This window comes from Sceloporus occidentalis, unplaced genomic scaffold (genome assembly GCF_023333645.1).
Source record: "Sceloporus occidentalis isolate IW3139 unplaced genomic scaffold, rSceOcc1.0.p SCAF_9, whole genome shotgun sequence".
Lineage (NCBI taxonomy): Eukaryota > Metazoa > Chordata > Lepidosauria > Squamata > Phrynosomatidae > Sceloporus > Sceloporus occidentalis.
Window position 1 is genome coordinate 27,140,399 of NW_028316989.1, and position 21,948 is coordinate 27,162,346.

At 42.9% G+C, this 21,948-nt stretch overlaps 1 protein-coding gene across 1 annotated transcript in view; it reads right to left on the reverse strand.

Moving 5' to 3' along the window:
* LOC149307113 (ras-related protein Rab-8B) overlaps positions 1-21,310 on the reverse strand; it is a 35,536-nt gene extending 14,226 nt beyond the window's left edge. Inside the window, exons 1-3 of the mRNA XM_089538161.1 lie at positions 21,156-21,310; positions 1,623-1,683; positions 378-438 (exon numbers count right to left, since the gene is read on the reverse strand). Coding sequence (XP_089394287.1) covers positions 378-438; positions 1,623-1,683; positions 21,156-21,279 — 246 coding nt within the window. The 5' untranslated portion in view covers positions 21,280-21,310. The remainder of the gene's footprint in view (positions 1-377; positions 439-1,622; positions 1,684-21,155) is intronic.
* Positions 21,311-21,948: the final 638 nt, after the last annotated feature.

Consider the following 21,948-nt stretch of genomic DNA (forward strand, 5'->3'; position numbering starts at 1 on the left):
GGTGGATCCATATCCCCTCCCTCAACATGCAGCCATCCTACTCTGCCCACCTCTCTTAAGGCTGTAGTTTCTGCTTACCACAACCTCCAGCTCCAATTCCTGGCAATTCCTTTCTTTCTTTCTTTTTGTTAACTTCCAACTGGCAAGGAAGGAAGTAACCACTTGTAAATGGTCAGTGAGATGGTCTGTGCTTTTTTTGCAATCTATACTAACTGTGCTATTACAGTTCCTTTGATTTTAGAAAATAGTTTAAAAACCAAGAAACTTCAGATGGTCCTGCTACCAAACAAGACTAAAGGTTTCCTTGTGGGAGGAAGAACTCTTGCTGCCACTGGGCTAAGAGTGCAACAAAGCCAAGCTGAAAAGTGAACACTCACCATGGCTCCTCTGTAGTAAGCTGTTGTGATTGTGCGAAATCTTTCCTGACCAGCAGTATCCCTGTAGACCAACACATATGTATGAGTAACACTGAGATAGTTTGCAAACAACCTGCCACTAAATTCCGAGTGGGATGTGATTTGGGTAGCAAGCATTATTGCCATAGGCTTTGACATACTTGGAAGTACCATCTACTTCAGTGAAATTTACAAGCAAGAAGTTGTCAGTTTGTATATCAGTCCTCAGCAAATGTGTTAGCAAGCCCAATTTTCTAAAGTAACTTTTTTATCTTGTGATCCTTTGAACAGATAAACTGGTGTTGAGGCACATGCCCTGTCTCCCAACTGTGTGCATTTCATTTAATGCTGGCTCTCCTTGTGCAAATACTCCATTTCATAGAGAGGGATATCATCTTCTCAGCCTCTTTAATGGTCAGGACCGAATGAGCAGCAGTCTCTGAAAAGCCCCCCAACATCTTCCGCAGTTTGTATATGAGAATTCCACCTAGCGGCATCACTGAGATTGCCCTGTAAATACTGGAAGAGGTATTCCATTCATTTTGTCCTTTGGAACTTAACAAAGGGTTAAGTTCTTTACTGTGCTTTACTGTGCTTCCTAACCTCTGAGGCAGAAAGAGAAGCAGCATTCTATTTCTCCATTAACTCCATTGTTTTTACACATTTTAATTATGAGCTGCCTGCAACATTTATCAATGGGGAGCAAGATAAAAAGGCAGTTTTAATAATCATAACATAAATGCCTTACAGACACAGGATGCTGGATTTCAATACCACATTGTCAACTCCTTTGGATGCCAAACAAGACTAGATGAAGAAAAAGCCTTTTGAGTTTCGATAAGCCTGCCCAAGCCCATCTGCTCCACCAGAAATGCTGGCCTAGCTGAAGGAGTCTCCTTATCTGTACACCACAAGCCCCAAAGAGGCCTATATGCAGAACTTTACAATTGAACAGGTGAGCTTCATTACTCGACCATGAATACCCCTCTCCTGTCATTTTAATATAGCTTATTAACATTTGGCAGGCCTACTGCTTTCCTGGTATTTGTAGCAATGAATAACTATGTACTCAGTTACTAATTTTTGCAAGGTAATGTTGCAGAAATCCCAAGAGAGAGAGAGAGAGAGAGAGAGAGATGCAAAAATCCATTGCCGTGTACACTGCATGAACGTGATCTGAAGTCTTTTGTGTGCATGGCATGTTATGTTATGTTCTTATAAGCTTACCATATCTGTAGCTTGATTTTCTTCCCATCTAGTTCTATTGTTCTGATTTTAAAATCAATTCCTGGGGGAGAAAGAAGGAGAAGTGTTAATTAGGATTCTACACAGTTCTGCTGATTTGCTCTTGATAATGGTACATGGCTTAGAGAACGCTGCAAGTGTCCCCGGGTGACATTTAGCATGCTTCAGTGCTCTGAAAGAGGGCTGGCTACAAAGGATTCACAGTCATTTCAGTGGCGTTCCACATCTGCAACAGGACTTTCCTCTGCCTTCTCAGAATTGCAGACTCATCAGCTCCAACAGGAGACCTGAAAGCGCATATGCGTACTCTAGCTGTCACTAAAATTAGATTTACCTATATTGAGGGCAAACTCTACATTTTAAAAAGAGCTATAAATTTCACAAACTGCTTTAAGCATTTCCTGCTGGACGTTTACCCTAAAGGCATCCCTGGAGATGATTCTATTCATCTTCTCCTCCAGTTAAATCTACTCTTGTTTACAAACTGATCAAATCAACGGCCACTCTTGAAATCCAAAATCTAACTTTCTCTGCCTAGGGCCAAGGAATTTGCATTTAATTACATGGAAAAGCACAAGAGGTCAAGAATTAGAGATAACACTTGTGGTTTAGAAGCATTCAAATACACACACACAAGCTATAGGCATTTTCTGTACTGCAGCTGAAGCTGACATGAAAATGTTTTTTTCTTTCCCATGGAAAGAGTTTTCTTTCAAGCCTTTCTGCAAAGAGCAGGTTGTAAATGGGCTGGGCACTAACACACCACCATCACTTTAAGGCAGAAATTTGAATGGGTCTTCCAGGAATCAAGATGGCATTTCAACACAATACAGCTGTCCTCCTCGCCTCCTCCTACTTTATTAGTCAACTTCAGTATAGGGATTCCTCTTTCTCCACACCATACAAGTTTACCTCCTACATAAGGTTCTAATGAGATTATATTTAAACTTGTATTTTACATACAAACTGCTTTTTGGGCACCTGAAGGAAATGCACTGGGTCAAGACCTATTGAAATCCCACTACAGAACCAAGAAACACACATGAGTAAATTCTTGCTCCAAGTTGGGGAATGCACACAGTGTTGCCTGGTGTTGTTCTTTTCCTCCCTTCCAGGGGAACAATGGAAAGTCTTACAAGCACTTGTGGTTGGGCCTGATGAGTGGCGAGAATGAATGATGAGCCATCCCCTGACGTTGTATTTGTTTCCTCACTTCAGTCACAGGAAGTGGTGAGCTGCTGCACCCGCCAGCCGCCTAGGTCTGCTGCTTCCTGATGAGCAGGTTGCATGAAACATGAAAGCCAGCACTTTAAAAACAAAGAACACGATTCTGGAAGAGTTCAGACAATAGGCCAGGCAGCAGACCTACTAGATTTTATAGGGCCTGAATCATAGAATCGTAGAGTTGGAAGAGACCGCAAGGGCCATCCAGTCCAACTCCCTGCCAAAGCTGCTTTGGGTCACTTTGGAGGTATGCTGTTTAAATTACAGATGCACCTTAAGAGGCCAGAAGCTGCGCCAAAGCTGTGCACCAGTCCTTAGGACTGGAGCATGGCTTTGGCACGGCTTCCAGCCTCTTAGGACGCATGCAGCATTTAAACAGCATACCTCCAAAGTGACCCGAAGCAGCTTTATTTTGGCCTATCTGTTCTGGCCCATAGTCTATCAGAAAGGCTAGGTCATGCTTTCCCAAACTGGGTGCATGGGAACACTGGAGGTATGCCATTAATGGACAGCAGGTGGGCATCTCCTGAATAGGGAGTCCTCCTTTGAACTGAAAGAGATGTCTGGGAAATACTGAATTAATACTTATTAAGTGAGCCCATGTGATGTAAGTGCACTGAGTGCTAGATTAGAGCTCCAAAGTTCAAACTCCCCATTCGGCCCTGGAAATGCCCTGAGCAAGTCACACCCTCTCAGGCTTTTAAGGCAGTAGTAAAACTCTTCTGGAGAAACCTTTGCTAACAAAACCTTAGGATAGGGAAAGATACACTAATATTGCCACAGTGGGGCACATTCAATAGACTGGTTCGTAAAAGGGGCTACCATTTAAGTTTTTGGCCTCAGGCATAGGATGTCATAAGGCAAGCCTGTAAAGAGCTGACGAGTTTTGCGGGGCACTGCTCTGAAGAGGCACATTCTCCAGTTTCTAAGGAAGAACAAATCCAGATCAACCAAGATATGGGATTGTCTTTCCTACTAAAGAGAGCAATTCCTTCTATCTGCTAAATGAGGAAGCCCAGAAAAATATGATAATTCAGTGGCAGCTGTGGGGAACTTTTATGTACATTTGCACAAAACCCGAATCCGAGACCCACTGCTCAAGATGGAAGTGTGACAGCACCTCTTGCTATCTCTTGGGTTTCGTGAGCTTTTGGTCCACTATCTGAACACTTGCGGCCTCGGGGCACTATGGCCATGCCTGCAGAAACTTTAAGGGAGGAAAAGGGATCCAAAAAGGGCAACTCTTCACTCATGTGATTCAGATAGGTATTTTACAGCCATTTTTGTTTGTCCCAGTTCTCAGTGGCCCTGGGTCCCCTCCCTGGAGAAGAACTCAAGGTTAACACACACAAAAGAGACTCGCTGGGCCAGGACATTCTTTAGGTTCAGAAAGTAACATGGTTTAAACAAATAGGTTTATGCAGCAGACTTTGCAACATGAACAAAGATGTGCTTTTTACAGAGCAGCAAAGAAACAAAGGCCCAGGAAAGTCAACTTTCTCACAAGCCTCTCTCTGCCAGCCTATCCTTCATTCTCCTTTTTTTCTACTTGGGGATGCCAGGCAATCCCTCCCCACACAACAATGAAACCGTTTTTTCTAAGTGGCTTATACGGAAATTTCTCTTTATGCTTTTTCAGTGAAAGCAGAGCTGCTTTGTCACCTCAGAAACATCTCAATATATCTTGTGCACCATCTTTCAGAGTCACGTTATTCTGAAAATTAAGAAAGCGTGTGGCCCTGTACAGCAGAGAATTGTAAGGGCCGCAAGCATTTCACTACATGCCAAAGGCTGTCACTGTTCCGTGCAGCATGGACATCAAAAAGGAAGAAATTCATGCCCGCCTACATGAATGAATGAATGAAATATTTATTTATATCCCGCCTCTTCTGTTTTGGGGATTGAGGCAGGTAACATGATTTATGCGATACACAATAATAAAAACAACAAGAGCCCACAAAAGCTCAACCCTAACCTTCCCGCCCAGCTATAAAAATTTTAAAGTAATAAAAACATAATTAAAATACATGACAATACATCAAAAATCATTACATAAAGACGAATGAGCCAGAACCAACTGAAAAGCTACATCTTGACAAAATGCAGGCTTGGGACCAACACCATCTTATTTTCCCCTCTGTTTCCTTTATATTTAACATCTTTGCCTGATGAAGAAGCCAGTGATGCTTCAAAAGCTTGCAACATGTATTTTTTGCATTCGGTTGCCTCAATAAAGCTTTCACTGTTTGGTGGATTTCGGATGTTATTATACATCAAAAAGGAAGACTGGTGTAACACTCACAATGGTGTGTGGTGGAAGTTACAAATCTACACGTTAGCTGCAAAACTTGCAAAAGTGCTCAGTCACAACTTGGGTGCAACTATCTAGGAAACCTGGACTAGCAGCTGTTCATCAAGTGGGACCCTGTTTGCGCACTAAGGATTTTCCCATAAAAGCTTAACTTCTTTAGCTTATTATGGCTCCCCACAATAGGAAGAGCTGCACTTAATATTTCTTTGAAACGTGACAAATGACACAATGCCTGTCTTGTGACTTTACACTGTGGGGACGGCCAGGGAGCCACATGCGACCAGGCAAGGGAACTGCAACAGCTTAAGGAAGTAAAAGACAAATGCCACATCCTCCAAATGGCGTATGTGTATGGTGTGTGTGTGTGTATTTACAGGGTCTTGACACAATTCTGACTCGTGCAAAATCAAATATGGCCAACACAGAAAGTGGTAAGAGGGCTGGAATACTTTTATATCTGCATTAAAAACTTCCTTTTGACTTCTGTTTCCTTGAAAGGTTGCTTTGCTAAATCCCTGGAATTATGTTTCTGTAAGACTATATATAGTCAGGCTGCTTGCAAGTGAGTGAGAAGGTCCCCAAAACCTGCTGTTGTGAAGCATTGGAGCTCTGCCCAGAAATGTCAAAATGTGCCACTACTAACATTTCATGGCCACCTGGGTGGTTTATACAGAGGGGCCCACACCATAAACACATGTCCTGGATGCAAAAGATCCAGGTTCAGTACTCAACATTTCCAGGTACCACTAGAAAGTGTGGTATAGTGGTTTGGGTTTTGGACTAGGACACTGGGGAACAAGCAGGTTTGAATCCTGGGTTGGCCATGGAAACCCACGTTGGCAAGTCACTTTCTCTCAGCCTCAGAGGAAGGCAAAGGCAAAAATGCTTGAACAAATTCTGCTAAGAAAACATTGTGAGAGATCACCATAAGTCAGAAATGACACAACAACAACTGACCCGTAGTGTGGACACAAAGTGCTGACCCAGACAGATTATTGATTTCATTCCAGACAGGACAGCTCTGTGTCCACCCCTGTTAAGGGAAATTCTGCCACTCTCCTTCTTGCAGAAGCAAAGAATTCCTCCTTTTCTTGTCCCTTCCCTCTATGGCACTAATAATTCATCCTTGTGCCTAGCTCTAAGTCAGTGATGGCAAACGTTTTAGAGACTGAGTGCCCAAACTGCAACCAAAAACCCACTCGTATATCTCAAAGTGCCATGTCCCTCTAACTTTCTAGTAATAAACTCTGGTGAGCTCTGTGCTGAGGTGATGGTGTGTGTGCTCACAGAGGGGGCTCTGAGTGTGGCACTCAGAGCCCCCTCTGTGGGCACACATAGTACTTCTGGCACTCGTGTCATAGGTTCTCCACCACTGCTCTAAGTGAAAATCATTTAGCTCTTATTTCTAGATAGCATGTCTACAAGCCTGTAACAACCACATGTAACTACAAGCTATTTGTCAAGCCATAAATAAGAGACACAGGAGGCACATCAAGTCCCTAGAGAAGCCTCACCTTTGTGAAAACATGAACTCCTTTATAAAAGCAGGAAACTCAGAAATGACCACACACTAAATCATATCCTTTGGAATTGGCATGAAATTTAAGTCTTGGCAGAAACTGACATAAACATTAGAGCAGCTTCTTGCCTGATGACCTCTGCATGTTGTTTGTGCTTTTGAAAATGTAAAATATGTAGTGCTAAATCTCAGCAATGGCTCATTATATTGTATTCAGAATCCATGGATTAAAATTTCTCATGCACGGACACACCTGCAAAGTTGTCACATACACACATAAGCCTTTGACAAAGTGCTGAAAAATGAATATGGTAGGAGCAGAACCTCAAACCTTCCCTCTAGGGCTTGGAGGATTTTCTTCTCTGTTTTGGTCGACCTTTTTGCAGTCTCTCTGAAATCTGCACATCTGAGTAAACATTCTCAAATGTACAGTCTGAAATTCTTCTGGTTTTGCTCTTATGAGCGGAAGTTGAGAGTATCATTGAGACTCGCTTACTTGACTTGTTTCTTGGTTGTTGGAGAGAACGAATGAACGAAAAGTTTGAGAGAGGCAATGTTCAAAGTGCCAATAGGAATGTCATGCTTCTTTGTTGTTTTGAGCCTCTGAGTCATTTTTGACTTATGGTGGCCCTACCATGGTGTCTTCTTGGCAAGATTTCTTCAGAGGAAGTTTGCTATTCCTCTGAGGCTCAAACAGTGCAACTTGTCTAAGGTCACTTGGTGGCTTTCTAGAATATTTCTGTTCTTTTAACCATTTCCCAGCCCTGGAATTCTTCCCAAAATTTCTCTTATACCAAGTCAACCTAGTAAAATGATGAAGAAATAAAAAGAAATGACAGTAAGAGTTAAGCCTAATATTAGATGAATAGTGGACATGGACACATGCACACACACATCTGAATTCACGCTGGAAAAACACTAGGTGTACAGCCAAGAAAACGTTTCTATAAAATCCTACGCATCCAGTACTATACCCCAGCTAGCTTATCTAAAATGTTTCATAGAGTTTCAGATAATGTTGGAGTCATAATCAGAAAAGTACCTTTCTTCATGATTTTGCCCTTTGACATGAAACTTATTGGATGAATGTGATAAGAAGTACTGCAGGTAATGAACTACAGCTAACCCAGAGGTTCCCAAACTTTTTTTTCTTGTAGACCACTTTCAAAATTTTACTGGTTTTCCCAAAACTCATATTCCCAAAACTCATCAAAAAATGTGAAGATTAGATCTAACGATGGAAATTTGCTTCGCGGCTGAGTTCCAACCCTAATTTCGGAGTGGTAAAAATAAAAATAGTATATTTTCTTGTGTTCTATTTATTAAAATAATATGATTACAGACTTAATACAATTAAAATTAAACATTAATAACGTAACGTAATTTCAACAATGCAAATCAGCAATTAAAAAAATAGTCATAATTTTAATGGGAGGAATGTACTTGATGGATTGACAGCAAATTATCAATATTTGGCTTCAGTTTTGTAAGGAATAACCGCAAATCTCACTGTTCTGTGATGTTCAATCTGCTCCTTTTTTTGTTAATAGGTTTGTAACGACACTAAAACCTTTTTCGACAAGGTATGACGAGGGAAATGCTATCAAAAGTTTTCTCGCAATTTCCCACAGCCCAGGATATTTTTCAGGTATTTCTTCCTGCAGCCAAAAAGTTTGATAGCCTTTTTTAAATTTCACCTTCAGCTCCTCATTGGTGCTAACTCGAGTAGCTCCTCTTGTAATACCACGTTCGCCACTTTCATTTCATCAAATGGATTTATGATCCATGGTGGTATTTCCATCGTCAGAATATCTTCAAATCTGTTTTTGGAGTCATCATGCAGGGCATTTAAATATTGAACATAGGTCTGAATATCCTCATCAAGACATTCTGCCTGTGACAAGTTTGGAAACTGGGAGAATTCGCGCCGACTAATATTTCGCTTCATAACTTTCAATTTTCCAAGAAAAGCCGAAATTACACCCTTTGTTTTTATTAAATTTAGGTTGTCCCCTTGTAACTCAAGTTAATGTCATTACATTTTTTGAACAAATCTGTCAAATACGCGATGTCTGCTTTCAATTTGATCAGGTTTTCTTTTAAATCTGAATCTTTACTTTCCAGAAACTCTAAAACTGATTCAAAAAGTGAGTAAAATCTTGTTAAACATGCACCTTTCGACAACCAGCGTACTTCAGTATGTAAGAGCAATCGTTGGAAGTCTTCATCATTTTCATCGCACAATTGTGCAAATAAACGGGTATTCAACACATAGCTTCTTATTTTGTTAACTGCTTTAATCACAAATTGAAGCGATTGGTGCAATCTATCACTCAAATTTTTCCACTACCAGGTGTTGTTGGTGGATGACACAGTGAATTGCAGTGACTCCTGGTATAATTCTTTTAAGATGGCTTATAATAATAATAATAATAATTAATAATAATAATAATAATAATAATAGGATTTATTTATATGCCGCCCAATCACTGGGAATCCGGGCGGCTTACAACAGAGGGGATAATAGATGGTTCCCTGCCCTCAGGCTTACAATCTAAAAGACACAACACAAAAGGAGAAGGGAATGGTGAGGGAGGAGGGGATCAGGTCCAGCACTCTTCTCTCCCTCTGAGGCCTGGACCAAGGCAGATGGACTGGAGGGAGGGTGCTCTATCTTCAGGCTAGTCCTGATGGAGCTGGGCCAGCCTATTCTCTCCCTCCCAGGCCGAAGGATGACAGTTATGGAGGGAGGAGCCTCTATCTTCAGGCTAGCCCTGATGGAGTTGGGCCAGCCTATTCTCTCCCTCACAGGCCAAAGGATGACAGGTAAAGCCAAGCCAACATTTTTGTTCTTCACTATCGAAACCAGATAAATTTTCGTGGACCCCCACATACAACTTGTGAACCCCCTTTTTTTTCACGCCAATGTAGACCCCCGTTGAGTCTCCCGTGGACCCCTGGGGTCCACCTGGACCACTTTGGGAATCACTGAGCTAACCCTTAATAGTTATACTGCTTAGGTATACACAAAAAAAATCAGATCTGAGTGCCAAGATACTATTATCCTATGGGTTAACCGGAGCCTCTGTTGCAATGGCAAAATATCAACCGATTTTAAAAATATAAACAGAGCAACGGAAAGTAAAGATATGGTCCTGTTTGCTAATGAATACAATTATCTAGCTATGAGGCAAAGTGGGGAGGTCACTGTTTCTATTCAGATCTTTGAAACAAGCGGGTCTTTATTGCCAAAATGAGCCTCATGAAGACACAGTTTTAGATACATCACCTCTGAAATAAATGTAACATTACAGAAACACAGCTGAATCTCTCAGATGGTATTTGCTTAATATCAATATTTAACTTAGCTAAATTGAATGGCAGAATTTGTTTATTATTAGTATGTATGGTACTTATCCTTCATTTCTGTATCAATCACAACTGATGTTAAGACTGCACATTAGAACGTATATGCTTTGCTAAATATTTTGTACAGTGTGTGCATTTGTCCTAGAAAAGAAGTCAAAGGATAAAAGAAAAATAAGAAAGCTCTCTTTACTATCGCTCACTCCTAGCAGTAGGTTCCCAACAATGCTGGCAGAAGAACCCTGGGAAAGTGGAAAATCCACAAATAAAAAACACCTCTCTAGCTATCTCCAGGTCCTCCAGAGCAATTCTGTGGTCAACATCTGCCAGAAATTGACCACAGAATCATGCTGGAGGACCTACAAATGCCTAGAGAAGTGTTATCCCTAGTACTCTCTAGGTACTTCAGCACAACTCAATGGTCAAATTCTGACAGAGCTGCACTGGAAGACCTCAGAGAGAACAAATTCATCAAATCCATAAGTAATCAAAATCCGTGAAAGTCAAAGTTGCAAATGTGGAGGGCTAACTATAAATTCAAAGATATACTTATGGCATTATTAGCTATATATGAGAGTGCTCTCACAGTCTGGGAAAATTCATTTATAGCTGTATATCCAGAGACACCTTTGCCCCCCCCAATAACCTTTCTTCTATGACATGTCATAAAGGATTCATCCAGACAGCCACGAATTCCTCAACCTCCACGTCATGAACTCAGTACCATGATCAGTGTCCATTATAAAGCTGACTGAAGGCAAAGTATGATCCAAGGCTCTGTCATTTAAGCCTGCCACAGATAAGGAGTGAGGAGCGTGGGCACACTTTCTATTCCTGGGCACTTTAAGACTCATTAACTAAGTTGGAACAAGTGCATCAAAGGCTGCCAGATACTCTGAAACTCTGCAGATGGGCTTCTTCTATGATCCAGGGCCATCTAGAACCCAGCCGTCTCAATGTCCCCAAAGAATATGAGCTAGACCAAGGAAGATTTCACAAAGCCCTAGGGTCAGAAGCATATACACACACTGCCATCCCCTCACAAACACACAATGAAGAGGGGTCCTTTTCTATTCAAAGAGACCAACAAAGTCATCCTTTCCCTGAAGTTTTGAGACACTGGAAAGGCTAGTAGCGGCAACAGCCCACAGTGGCATTTCTGACTGTATTAGACTCTGCAGGGGAGTAACCCAATATTGCTTCCTTTCAATAAATGCAGTGCTTTTTGCTCTGGAGGTATCCTACTGTATCAGATACACTTTGGGACAACAGAAAGAAAACTAGAAACCAACTCACCAGTTGTGCAGATGTGCAAAAATTCCAAGGAAGTATGGTCACAAGTGAAACTACCACAATTGCACAGCCAAATTAACCTAAGCGTCATGTTTTGGCCTCACAGTGTCTCCTTTAAGAAGGGCATTACCACTCTTGACTACTTTATAGAATTCGGTCCTTCAGGCTATCAATCATACAACTGTTACAAGCCGCTATCCTGAGTCAAACTGCGAACTTCCAACAGTCAGAGCATTGTTTTGGGGAAATTCATGCATGCAAATGCCTTCTCATTAAGATGGGCAAGGATTCCACTGTGAGGGGGCCATTGCATAAGCAGCAAGGAATGCAAGCATACGAAGTTCACATGGCTAACCAATTCCATTCCAGCGGAGAGTGGATTTTGATTTTAAAGGCAGCACTAGAAAGACTAATGCAGTGGTCCGCAAACCGTACACTTTAAGAGATTTTGGACTTCAGCTCCCAGAAGCCCATGTTGGCCAATAGTCTGGGAGCCAAAATCCAAAACATGCCTTAAAGAGCACAGTTTGGGGACCACCGGACTAATGGGAGGTAGCAGTTTTCAGAATGACACATGCTGCCTGTTCCCTCAATACTCTTCCCTTTCAAACCAGCTGCGTTTGAAATCTCTGCCAAAGTAGCTTCCCAGTAAACCCATACCTGGGCCTCATTCACACCATGAAAATAATCTGGGATGAATCCAGGTTGAATCCTTGCTGTTCACACACGTCCCAAATGCATTTGATGCACTTTTGTGGGGAGGCTGGCAGGCAAAAAACCCTCTTAACTCAGGATATTCAATACCAGGCCTTTTCCCAACTTTTTCTGAAAGATCCGCATCGTTGGCAGTGTGAATAAGCTTCCGAATCGATTGGGATTGCTCTGTAGCATTCAAAGGAAGGGGGACGGGTCCAGTTTATCCCGAAATGAAGGCATGTGTGAATAGCACAGGCGTTACAATGACTTAAAGAGATTCTTGAACCCAAGCTGCAATAAGGTGATTTCCATAAATGACTCCACCTGCATTATGAATAAATCCACACACAGGAGAAAACTGGAGGAGGCAGGAGAAGAATTCATTGCCTCTCTCAAACTGCAGACCCCAGCAGGCTACCTCCAGGTAAGCAGCACACCAGCATCAAATGGATCTTTACTGACCCCCAAGCAGCTGCTATGTGCCAGGTCATGCAAAGCAGCCATCCAGGGCTTACAGGAACCTGCCACCGTAACACTTCCTGCCTTCACCACAATCCCTTTTTTGTTGGGGGGCAGGGAACGACAACATTGTAGAAGAAATGGGAAATGAAGTTGCTGGCAAGGCAGAAAATGATTTTTGTTGCTCTAAGCAATGGACTGGGCAACAAGAAACTATGGCAGTTATTAGCTGTGCAAAGGGGCCATGCAGCACCTTTGAGGGTAACTGGGAGAAAGAAGTCCATAGCAGAAGCTTCTATAGATTTAGTCTATTCCATCTGATAAAGGAGTACGTAGGCTGAGTCTATGAAAGCTTATGCTACGAACTTCCTTCTTCCAGTTAGTCTTAAAGGTGCTACAAGACCCCTTTGCATATTGACGTCCCAGCCTAACAAGGCTAGGTCTTTGAATGTGGCAATGATCATCTATGTTAGGAAGGGTGAAGATGTCACTTCCAGGTCAGCCCCAATCCTTTTTCAGCATTTTTTCAATACATCCCCACCAAATGCCAAAATACAGACATTTTGACTTTTTTTTTAATATAAAAAAATCACTGCAGAAAACTTTCTGAAGCAGTAGTCTAAATGCCCCCCAATCCACAGAAAAGCAACGTAAGACCTGGAAATGAGAAGTAGTAGAAGACTTCCAGGGCCAACTTTCAGGGCAAAAATCCATCAATATGGCCTGCCACAATGTCCAGAGTTGGCTACAGATGCATTATGTGAATCCTCAAAAAAGCAGATTTCAAGCTGTTGAGATTTATGAAAAGACAGAAGAATCAAAAGTTGTGAGTATAGAGCGAAATAAATGTTCTATGAAACCAGATGTAATAGAAACTTAGAAGTAGTTTAAGTGGAAGTCCCCCCCACACACACACGGTTAATTTTCAGATATGTATATTGCATTCTATATGTTGTGGAAAATGTAAAGCTGTCAATTTGAATCTGTACAGATTGTTAAACTTAAAAAAACCAGAGGCGTATACTTTTGCAAATCTGAGTATGAATTGAGAGCAGAATCAAATTAGGAAACTCTCCAACCACTTTTTCCATGTATAAAATTATACATGTATACATTCAAGGGGCATCAAGCCTTCAAATCACAATGGTTACTCTGCATTCATGGCACAGACAAATGTGTGGCAGCTGTGCTTCTTAGCCTCTTAATAGCCTCCTTGGAGCATGTCATTCAATTCAGTGGCTGCCCTCCTGGCTGAAGCCCTGAAGGGTTAATTGTTGTTGAAATAAGACAGTTGTCTCCATGTCACTGCAATGAGACTGACACAATTCAAGAAAGCTCCATCTGCCAATTAAAGATGGGGATGAAGCCATCAGACATCTGTCAAGAGGAGAGACAAAAGGTGTCAAAGCTGATCCCAGGCAAGCCAAGCCACTTCCCCAACAGACCCTGCCCTCCAAGATAGAAACAAAGGCAAAAGGAGTCGCTGTGTTTACACTTCAATACTAGGAGGAGTCCTCACTCACTAAGGACTGCATCCATAAGTGGATCACTGCGTAAGTACTTAGGCGTGGGCACTGGGAAAACAAGGCCGTTTCTTCCACAAAGCCCAAAGGAGCCCCTGCAAGTTAGTAGTTTGGTCATTTCCCACCTTCTACAACTGGTTTTCCAATTACTCAGGCATCACATTCACTACTAATAATATGAAAGCCTGGAGGACTCGTCCCTCTCTTCCCAAAAAAGATACTTCAGCACCAAGGCGTGAAATAGAAATATTGGAGGGAGGACCAGAAGCTCCTATCAAATATTCTATGAATACATAAAAATTTAACAGAGTGTTTGAAAAGAATCAACAATCAGATTCAAAGGGTAATTCTTTTTGTAGTGACAATTTCGATAGGCTTTGACTTGATAGTAAACAACCCACATTCTTATGCAGGAAAAGTACTTTCAAGTGTTGTAGGATAAGAACATATTCAGTAACTTCATTCAGGAGTGTAACTTAGAGGTCTGCCATGTATTCTGTCTCTGCAACATATACTTCGCCATATTCTTCTATCTCTGGCATAAAAGGATAAATAGATACTTGAGCACCTGGGCACATAAAGCAACAAGCTGGCATATTTTTAAAAAGTAATTTCTGCTATTCTTCCACCCGGTGAAAGTTCAGATCTAGCAGTTATGGAACATTCAGTTAATAAGGTCAGAGTTCTGAATACACTTCCTACAGAGTAAAAGCCATTAAGTCCAGTGAAATTCATTTCTAATTAAAATGCAGAATAGTTTCAGTTAGGTAAATGAACTTGAGGTATGGTAGCATTTAAAAAGATAAATTGTTCATTTAGAGGGATGTAAATCAGTACAAGTAGTTTGGTTCAGGATGGTTATTCCCCCCCCCCCCCAATAATACTCAGTGCATGCATTGATGGTTGATCGATTAGTAAATCACTTAATCAATACTCAACTTTCCCCCAGGTGGTTATTGTGATTTACTATTACAGAGTTCAGCACAGTTAAATTAGCTTAATTCTGAAGCTATTGTTAAAATGGGACTTCTCAAGTACAGTCTTTATATTCATACTCTGCTTGGTTATTTCTGCTTTCTTTAATTACATTATCTCCCAACATTTGACTTTCACCTCCCTGTATTTTGTAAAAATATATTTTGGAAAGTGTAAGGTCTCAATGTGGTATGGGCAGTGTTCCTTTTTATCAAAATGGAGCCACATAAAATATAATTCAAGGGGATGGGACTCATGTAGGAAGAAGGAAAAGTCAATCTGTTTCAGCCATTTGACACACAAACAGCCTTTTTGGACAGGCTGCCAGATGCTGATATCATCTTGGATAAGAATGTAAATATTACAAAGTTTGCTTCATAGTCAGCAAGTTTCTGCCTTGAATTTGAACTCCTCCCAACCCATAAGGGAGTTCACTGTACAAACTCAGCAATGCTATTACTGCCAAGAGAAGAAGCCAGCAGCCTCCAGGGAAAACAAGACCCTCTCCGCTTACGATAAAAGTGAACACGCTTCACCAGAAAACACATAGATCAATTAGGGCTGCCAAAGGCCAGAACAAGGATGCAGCAGGCAAACACGTGTGCTTCAGTGGAGGCAAAATGGCATATTATACACTGAGTCCAGCTAACCTTTGACCAACTTCCAGAGGTTTAATGCAATCGCAAGCGCGAGGTCTTAAGCTGAAATTCGTATGTGATCTTGTCAAGTTTCACTTCCCTTTTAGATGAGATCTGCCTACAGCTCATAATTTCCACCCGAGGAAGCAGTCAAAGCCTGGCTGCAAAGAGCTTGAGTCAGAGAAGTTTCTGCTCAACAGATGCAAAGATGCAGGAATTCAAGAGTAGAGTTTTGTGGCAGACTAAGAGACTTTAAGGGAAAGAGGCACCATGCCATCCCCATGCAAACCCAATTCAGCTGTGGACATCAGGGAGACAAAGGCTGCATCTGCACAGCAGAAATAATCCACATTGACACCACCTTAACTGACATGGCTCAATGTAAAGAATGCTGGGAAATGTAGTTTGTTGTGGCACCGGAGCTCTCTAACACAGAAGGCTAAACATCTGACAAAGCTACAGTTCCCAGGATTCCATAACACTGAGCAGTGGGGATGTAGCCTGATAATTGCATTGGGTTTCAAGGAGGCAGCTCTGGGTTTCCAAGTGCTCCTTCACTGAGTGTTATTCATCAGAGCATGGACCCAATATGATTTTTGCATTACAAGGCTTTTGTATCAAAGGTCACGTGCTCCATTCCTTCCCTCTTTGGGGAGTAAAATGAAGAGGTCTGAAACTTGTGCTTCTGTTTTGCTGCAAGCCATCATTCATAGGAGCTGGATGACACCAGCAACTGTGTTTTGCTGCAAATCTCTTGCTGTTCCCAAGATTGTTTCACTTTGTATGAACCCAAGTGACCCTTTCGACAAATCCTCCAAAGGATGTCAGCTTCCTATTGACCTGGAAATGAATCCATGCACACACCAGAGAGGTTGAACCATCCTCATGCACTGCAGGCACACACTGCGCTGTACTTCTAAATACCTGTTGCACTGAAGTCCCTTATTTTTTACAAGTAGACTTTAAATATAAAACACACACACACACACACACACACACACACACAAAACATTATAGCTGCAGCTGCAGCTGCAATCAGATAGTGAGAAGAGATGAAGACCTGTAAGTACTACTACAAAAATGTGGCTACACTAGAAAGAACCAAGTTAAGGAACAACAAGACTTAAGAGCAGAAGACAAGCAATTTGGGAATTACTGCCAGGGAAGTGTGCAAAGGACTGGAGCCTGAGTAAACTTTTGGCACCCAGCTACTGAGGTTGGCAGTGAACCCTCATCCCAGCAAAGATGCCAGTTGCATCCCAGTATACAAAAATACCAAAAGCAGTTCATAAAAAGTGATGCTTTTTGTTCAATCCACTTTCACTACATCTAGCTCCATTTGTTTGAGCAGAGTATTTAAAAGCTGGCCGAGGGGGGAAAATCAACTCTTTTGAGAGGTGGTGTTGCTGGAGGAGAGTTTTACAGACATGACAGACAGCCCCAAAGCCCATTAACTGGGTCCAAGAACACACTGAGCATAAGAAAACTGAAATGACTGAACGGAGGCTATCGTGCTTTAGACACATCATAAGACAACCAACCTGACTCACTGGAAAAGACCATACTGATCAGTAAAGTGGAAGGCAGGAGGAAAAGAGGAAAGTGGATTGATTCAGCCAAGGAAACCACTACTGCCTTGATTTTGCAAGATCTGTGCAAAGGTCTTCAAGGGTCTCTTGGAGGTCCTTCATCCCTAGGGTCCCTGACAACAAAGTACTTAAAACTTTATTTCACCCAAAGCTGTCAGACACGTGGGAGGTTTGCACACCGAGGTAACTTTCTATACATCTCGGTTAAAAGAAACGTAATGTAAGCCAGCGAGGCCAGAAAACCACAGCGCTTCAGAAACACATGAGAACTCTTGCTCAAGTCTGGTTACTGCAGCTAATGAGAGCGTTTAACATGATCTAACATCCAGCCTGAGCAGTTTTCCTTGTGCCTTCGTTCGTTTCCTGGCCATTTCTGTACACTCAGCATTTTAAAAAAAGAAATGTAGCTAGTAAGCAGTTATAAATGACAACTCTTGGGTTAAGAAAGGAACGCCCTTCCTCGATCAATTGTTCACCCTGATTGTTTGTCAATTGGCTCAAGAAAGTCCGCTGTGGATGTTAGCTTTAGCTGATCTACCAGGGAAGGGAATCTGATGACAGGTTCTCCTCTGTGGTGGCACCCTCTCTTAGCAAACTCATTTATTTACATCTCTGAAAGCTTCTAGAGGCTGGTAAAACACTTTGTTTTGGGAAAAGGCCTCAATTCTGTAATAAAAAACATTTTTATGCACAAAAGAGTCCTGAGCCAGACCCAGGCCTTTCCAACTAGGGCTGGGAAACACCTCTATGTGAAACCCTGGGTAATAACCCCCAGCAGTGTTAACAATATTAAGCTAGATGGAGTGGCGGTCTAACTCAGTACAACACAGTTACTAATGATGGCTCCGCTAATATGGTTTCCATACCTGGCCTGGTTTCTTTAAACCTTTTGGATCTTTCTTGTGGCAATTTGTGTTTCAACGCAGTCCTTAAAATGGGTTGGCTTTTTATTTCCAAGGGGAGCATCTTGATTCAATGAGAACCAAGTCTAGAAACAACTGCTGAAATGTTTTGGTTCAGATGAGAATGGTACAGACGCAAACTGATTAAACAAACCCAGATCTGTAGGTACAGAATAGCCACACTAGAATAAAAGCTGCCAAACCCAAGCAGACAAATCTCTACCATGTCTATTGGGGGAAGAAAAAAACAAACTACTGTGTAGTGGAAACTGGACTAGGATGCTAGGCGACCAGGGTTCAAATCAGCCATGGAAACCCTCTGAACAAATTCTGTCAGGTTTGCCTTAGGGCAGTGATGGCGAACCTATGGCACGCGTGCCAGAGGTGGCACTCAGAGCCCTCTCAGTGGGCACACATGCTGTCGCCCTAGCACAGAGTTTGCTAGAGTTTCTTACTAGAAAGCCAGAGGGATGTGGCACTGTGCAATAAATAAGTGGGGTCTGGGTTGCAGTTTGGGCACTCAGTCTGTAAAAGGTTCACCATCACTGCCTTAGGATCTCCTTAAGCCAGACACAACTTGAATGTAGATGATGACAACTTGCAAGTATGTCCTACAGGCTGTTCAGGAGTTCACCGGCATCAAGGGTGTGCCTTCTCTCTTTATCAGGTGTGGTAATCTATTACCTCTGGTCACAGAAGTACACCTCCATTCGGCACAACGTTTATCATTGCTCCAGAGTTCTGGATCCTCTGCCCTACAGCCTCAAAAGTGGTAAACCAGCACCATTAATATTCTCAACACGAACAGATAAAATAGTGCCCCTGTAAAAATACTACGTCCTAAAAAGCTGTTATGGAACAAAAAAGGTTATCATCCGTACCACAGGTTGGACCTCAAATAAGAGGCTGCTGATAAAGCCCACATCATCAAGCAGAGAGGTCAGAAGTACTTATCCCAAACCCACAGATGAGATTGGTCCTGAAGCCCAAACAGTTGACCTGAAGAGGCAGGGAGGTTTTTTGCGGGGACAAGGCTTTTAGGGATGTGACAAGAGCATCCCACTCCTGGGATAACAGTTCCCAAGAATAAAGGTCCCAAGGAACAAGGGCACGGCTTAGCAAAGGATGCTCAAAGCCAGTGCCCCCAAAATGTGCCCTTTAAGGGATTTTGGACTTGAGCTCCCAGCATCCCAGGCTATTGGCCAACATGGCTGAGGCTTCTGGGAGTTGAAGTCCAAAATCTCTTTAGGGACCAATACCCCAATGTATTCCCTATGGGCAAGTGATTCCCAATATTTCCCTATAGGCAAGTATTCTTCAATGATTCCCTATGGGCAAGTATGGTTTTCCCTATGTCATTTGTCAGTGGTCCCCAAACTGTGCCCTTAAAGGCATTTTGGACTTCTGCTTGCAGCATCCCAGACTGGCTGGCTGAGGCTTCTGGGAGCTGAAGTCCAAAATCCTTTGGGGACCACTGCTCTGAGCAACCACCTTCCCCTTGTTATGTTGTTTATGTTGGCTGCCAAGGCAAAAGCGATGCCAGTCATCCAATGAACTAGAGAGGGATGAAGCCAGGCAGCAAAGCCTTTCCTCAAATGTCTGGCTATGACAGCCACTTACTTAACCCCAACTAATTCTTCTACTTCCCCCTCCTTCGGGACTGTAAAGCCGAGGCACATCTCACGTAAAAGACTGTACACCATCTGGAGAGTTTTTTATTTCGTTTAAAACTGAGCAAAAAGTAAAAATATTCCTTCTTGTCTGTGTACAAGGAGACTGGAAGCATTTTCTAAACAAGTTCCCTGGAACAGCTGCCGACTCCCTTCAGCAAACCTTAGAAGAAAACTGGTATTTTTGCAAGGAGCAACTGTGAACCTCCATCCCAGAAATGGCAAGAGATGCTGGGAATTTGTATATATACATACAAAGGATCATCACCTAACCATTAGGAAACCCTCCCTCTTTGACGACTGGGCCTTGCCACACAAGAGCCAGCGTGGGCATTGAACTATGGCACCGGAGGCCAGGGTTCGGATCACTGCTTGGCGGGGAAACCATCGCTTGACCTTAGGCAAGCCATGCTCTCAGCTTCAGAAGGCAGCCATGGCAAACCTCCCCTGAACAAACCGTGCCAAGGAAGGCCTGCGAGGTCTGAGCTTTACACTGAATAAAACAAGGTGGGTTAGGATCATTTAGAAAGACAGAGCTGTATAGAAGGGGGTCAGGGATGGACAATGTATGTTTGTGTGTGCTACATATAGTATATTTCAAGGGTTTATATCCCGCCAATGGCATTCAAGGTGGACTACAAAAATTTAGAACTATATATATATATATATATATATAGAGAGAGAGAGAGAGAGAGAGAGAGAGGACAATGTATATAGTTGTGTGTGCATATATTTACAGTATATATATTATTTCAAGGATTTATATCCCACTTTCCCCCACAATGGCATTCAAGGCGGGCTACAATAGTTTAGAAAGACAGGTCTATATCTATATACAGAGGGGGGGGGGGATGATGTATATATGTGTGTGTATATTTAAGGGATTTATATCCTGCTTTTGTCCCACAATGGGATTCAAGGAGGGCTACAAATATTTAGAAAGACATAACTATATGTGTATGTATACATACATACATATATATATATATATAGAGAGAGAGAGAGAGAGAGAGAGTATATATGTCAAGGGTTTATATCCTACCTTTCCCCCAGAATGGGATTCAAGGCGGGCCACAGTAATTTGGAAAGACATAATAAGCAGGTGCTGTATACACACAGAGGGAGAGATGTATATATATATATATATGTGTATGTATATATGTGTGTGTGTGTATTTATATACGTATATACAGATACACACACGCGCGCATATATTTAGAGAGAGGAGGGAGATGGGGGCGTGGCCAGGCGCTCCCCTCCGCCCCTCCCCCTCCCCTTTTCAGCTAATAACGGTAACGAGTAACGAAAAAAAGAGGGGGAGAGGGCGGGAGGCCCTAAGTTCCGACTGACCGATGGTGGAGATGAAGGTGGTGTTGAAGGCGTCCTCGCTGAAGCGGAAGAGGAGGCAGGTCTTGCCCACGCCAGAGTCCCCGATCAGCAGCAGCTTAAACAGGTAGTCGTACGTCTTCGCCATCTTGACTCTCGCGCAGGGAGCCGGCGGCGGCGGCGGCGGCGGCCCCAGCGGCGGAAGGGGCGGGGACAACGCCACGCCCGGCCAATCGCCTAACACGCACGGCGACGCCACGCCACGCTCGCCCTGGCCACGCCCCCTCAGTGCCCTCCCTGCCAGAACGCGGAAGTCAGCGCCTCCCGCGCCGGAAGTGGAGCCGCCTCCCAAGCTCTCCCGCCCACCGCCGCGCGCAAAGGCCGCTGGGAAACTGAGTCTGATTGTTGCCAATGTGGTGACTTTCAGACGGAACCGGGGACTTTTCAGAGCTTTTGGTGTGATTTCGGTGCCTGGCTCTATTTCAGTGCATTTTTGGCGACTTTTGCCCGCTTCAGCTCCAGCCCTGACTCTGAGAACGAGGCTGGCTACAGAGCAACCAACCCTGCTTTGGAGAGTCACACATTCGCAGTTTTCAGCCAATCAGAGAGAGGACTGGACAGTGGTCGCCGACCCCGCCCTCAGGAAGCGCTCTCTCTCAGCCCCTGGCTCCCTCTTAAGTCTAGCTTTCCTAGACTTCAGCGTACTTCCTCAGGTGCATGGGAATTGTAGTTCATTGTGGCACCAGAGCTCTTTCTCACAAAACTACAATTCCCAGGGTTCCCTAGCACTGAGCCAGGGCAGTTAAAGCGGTCTCAA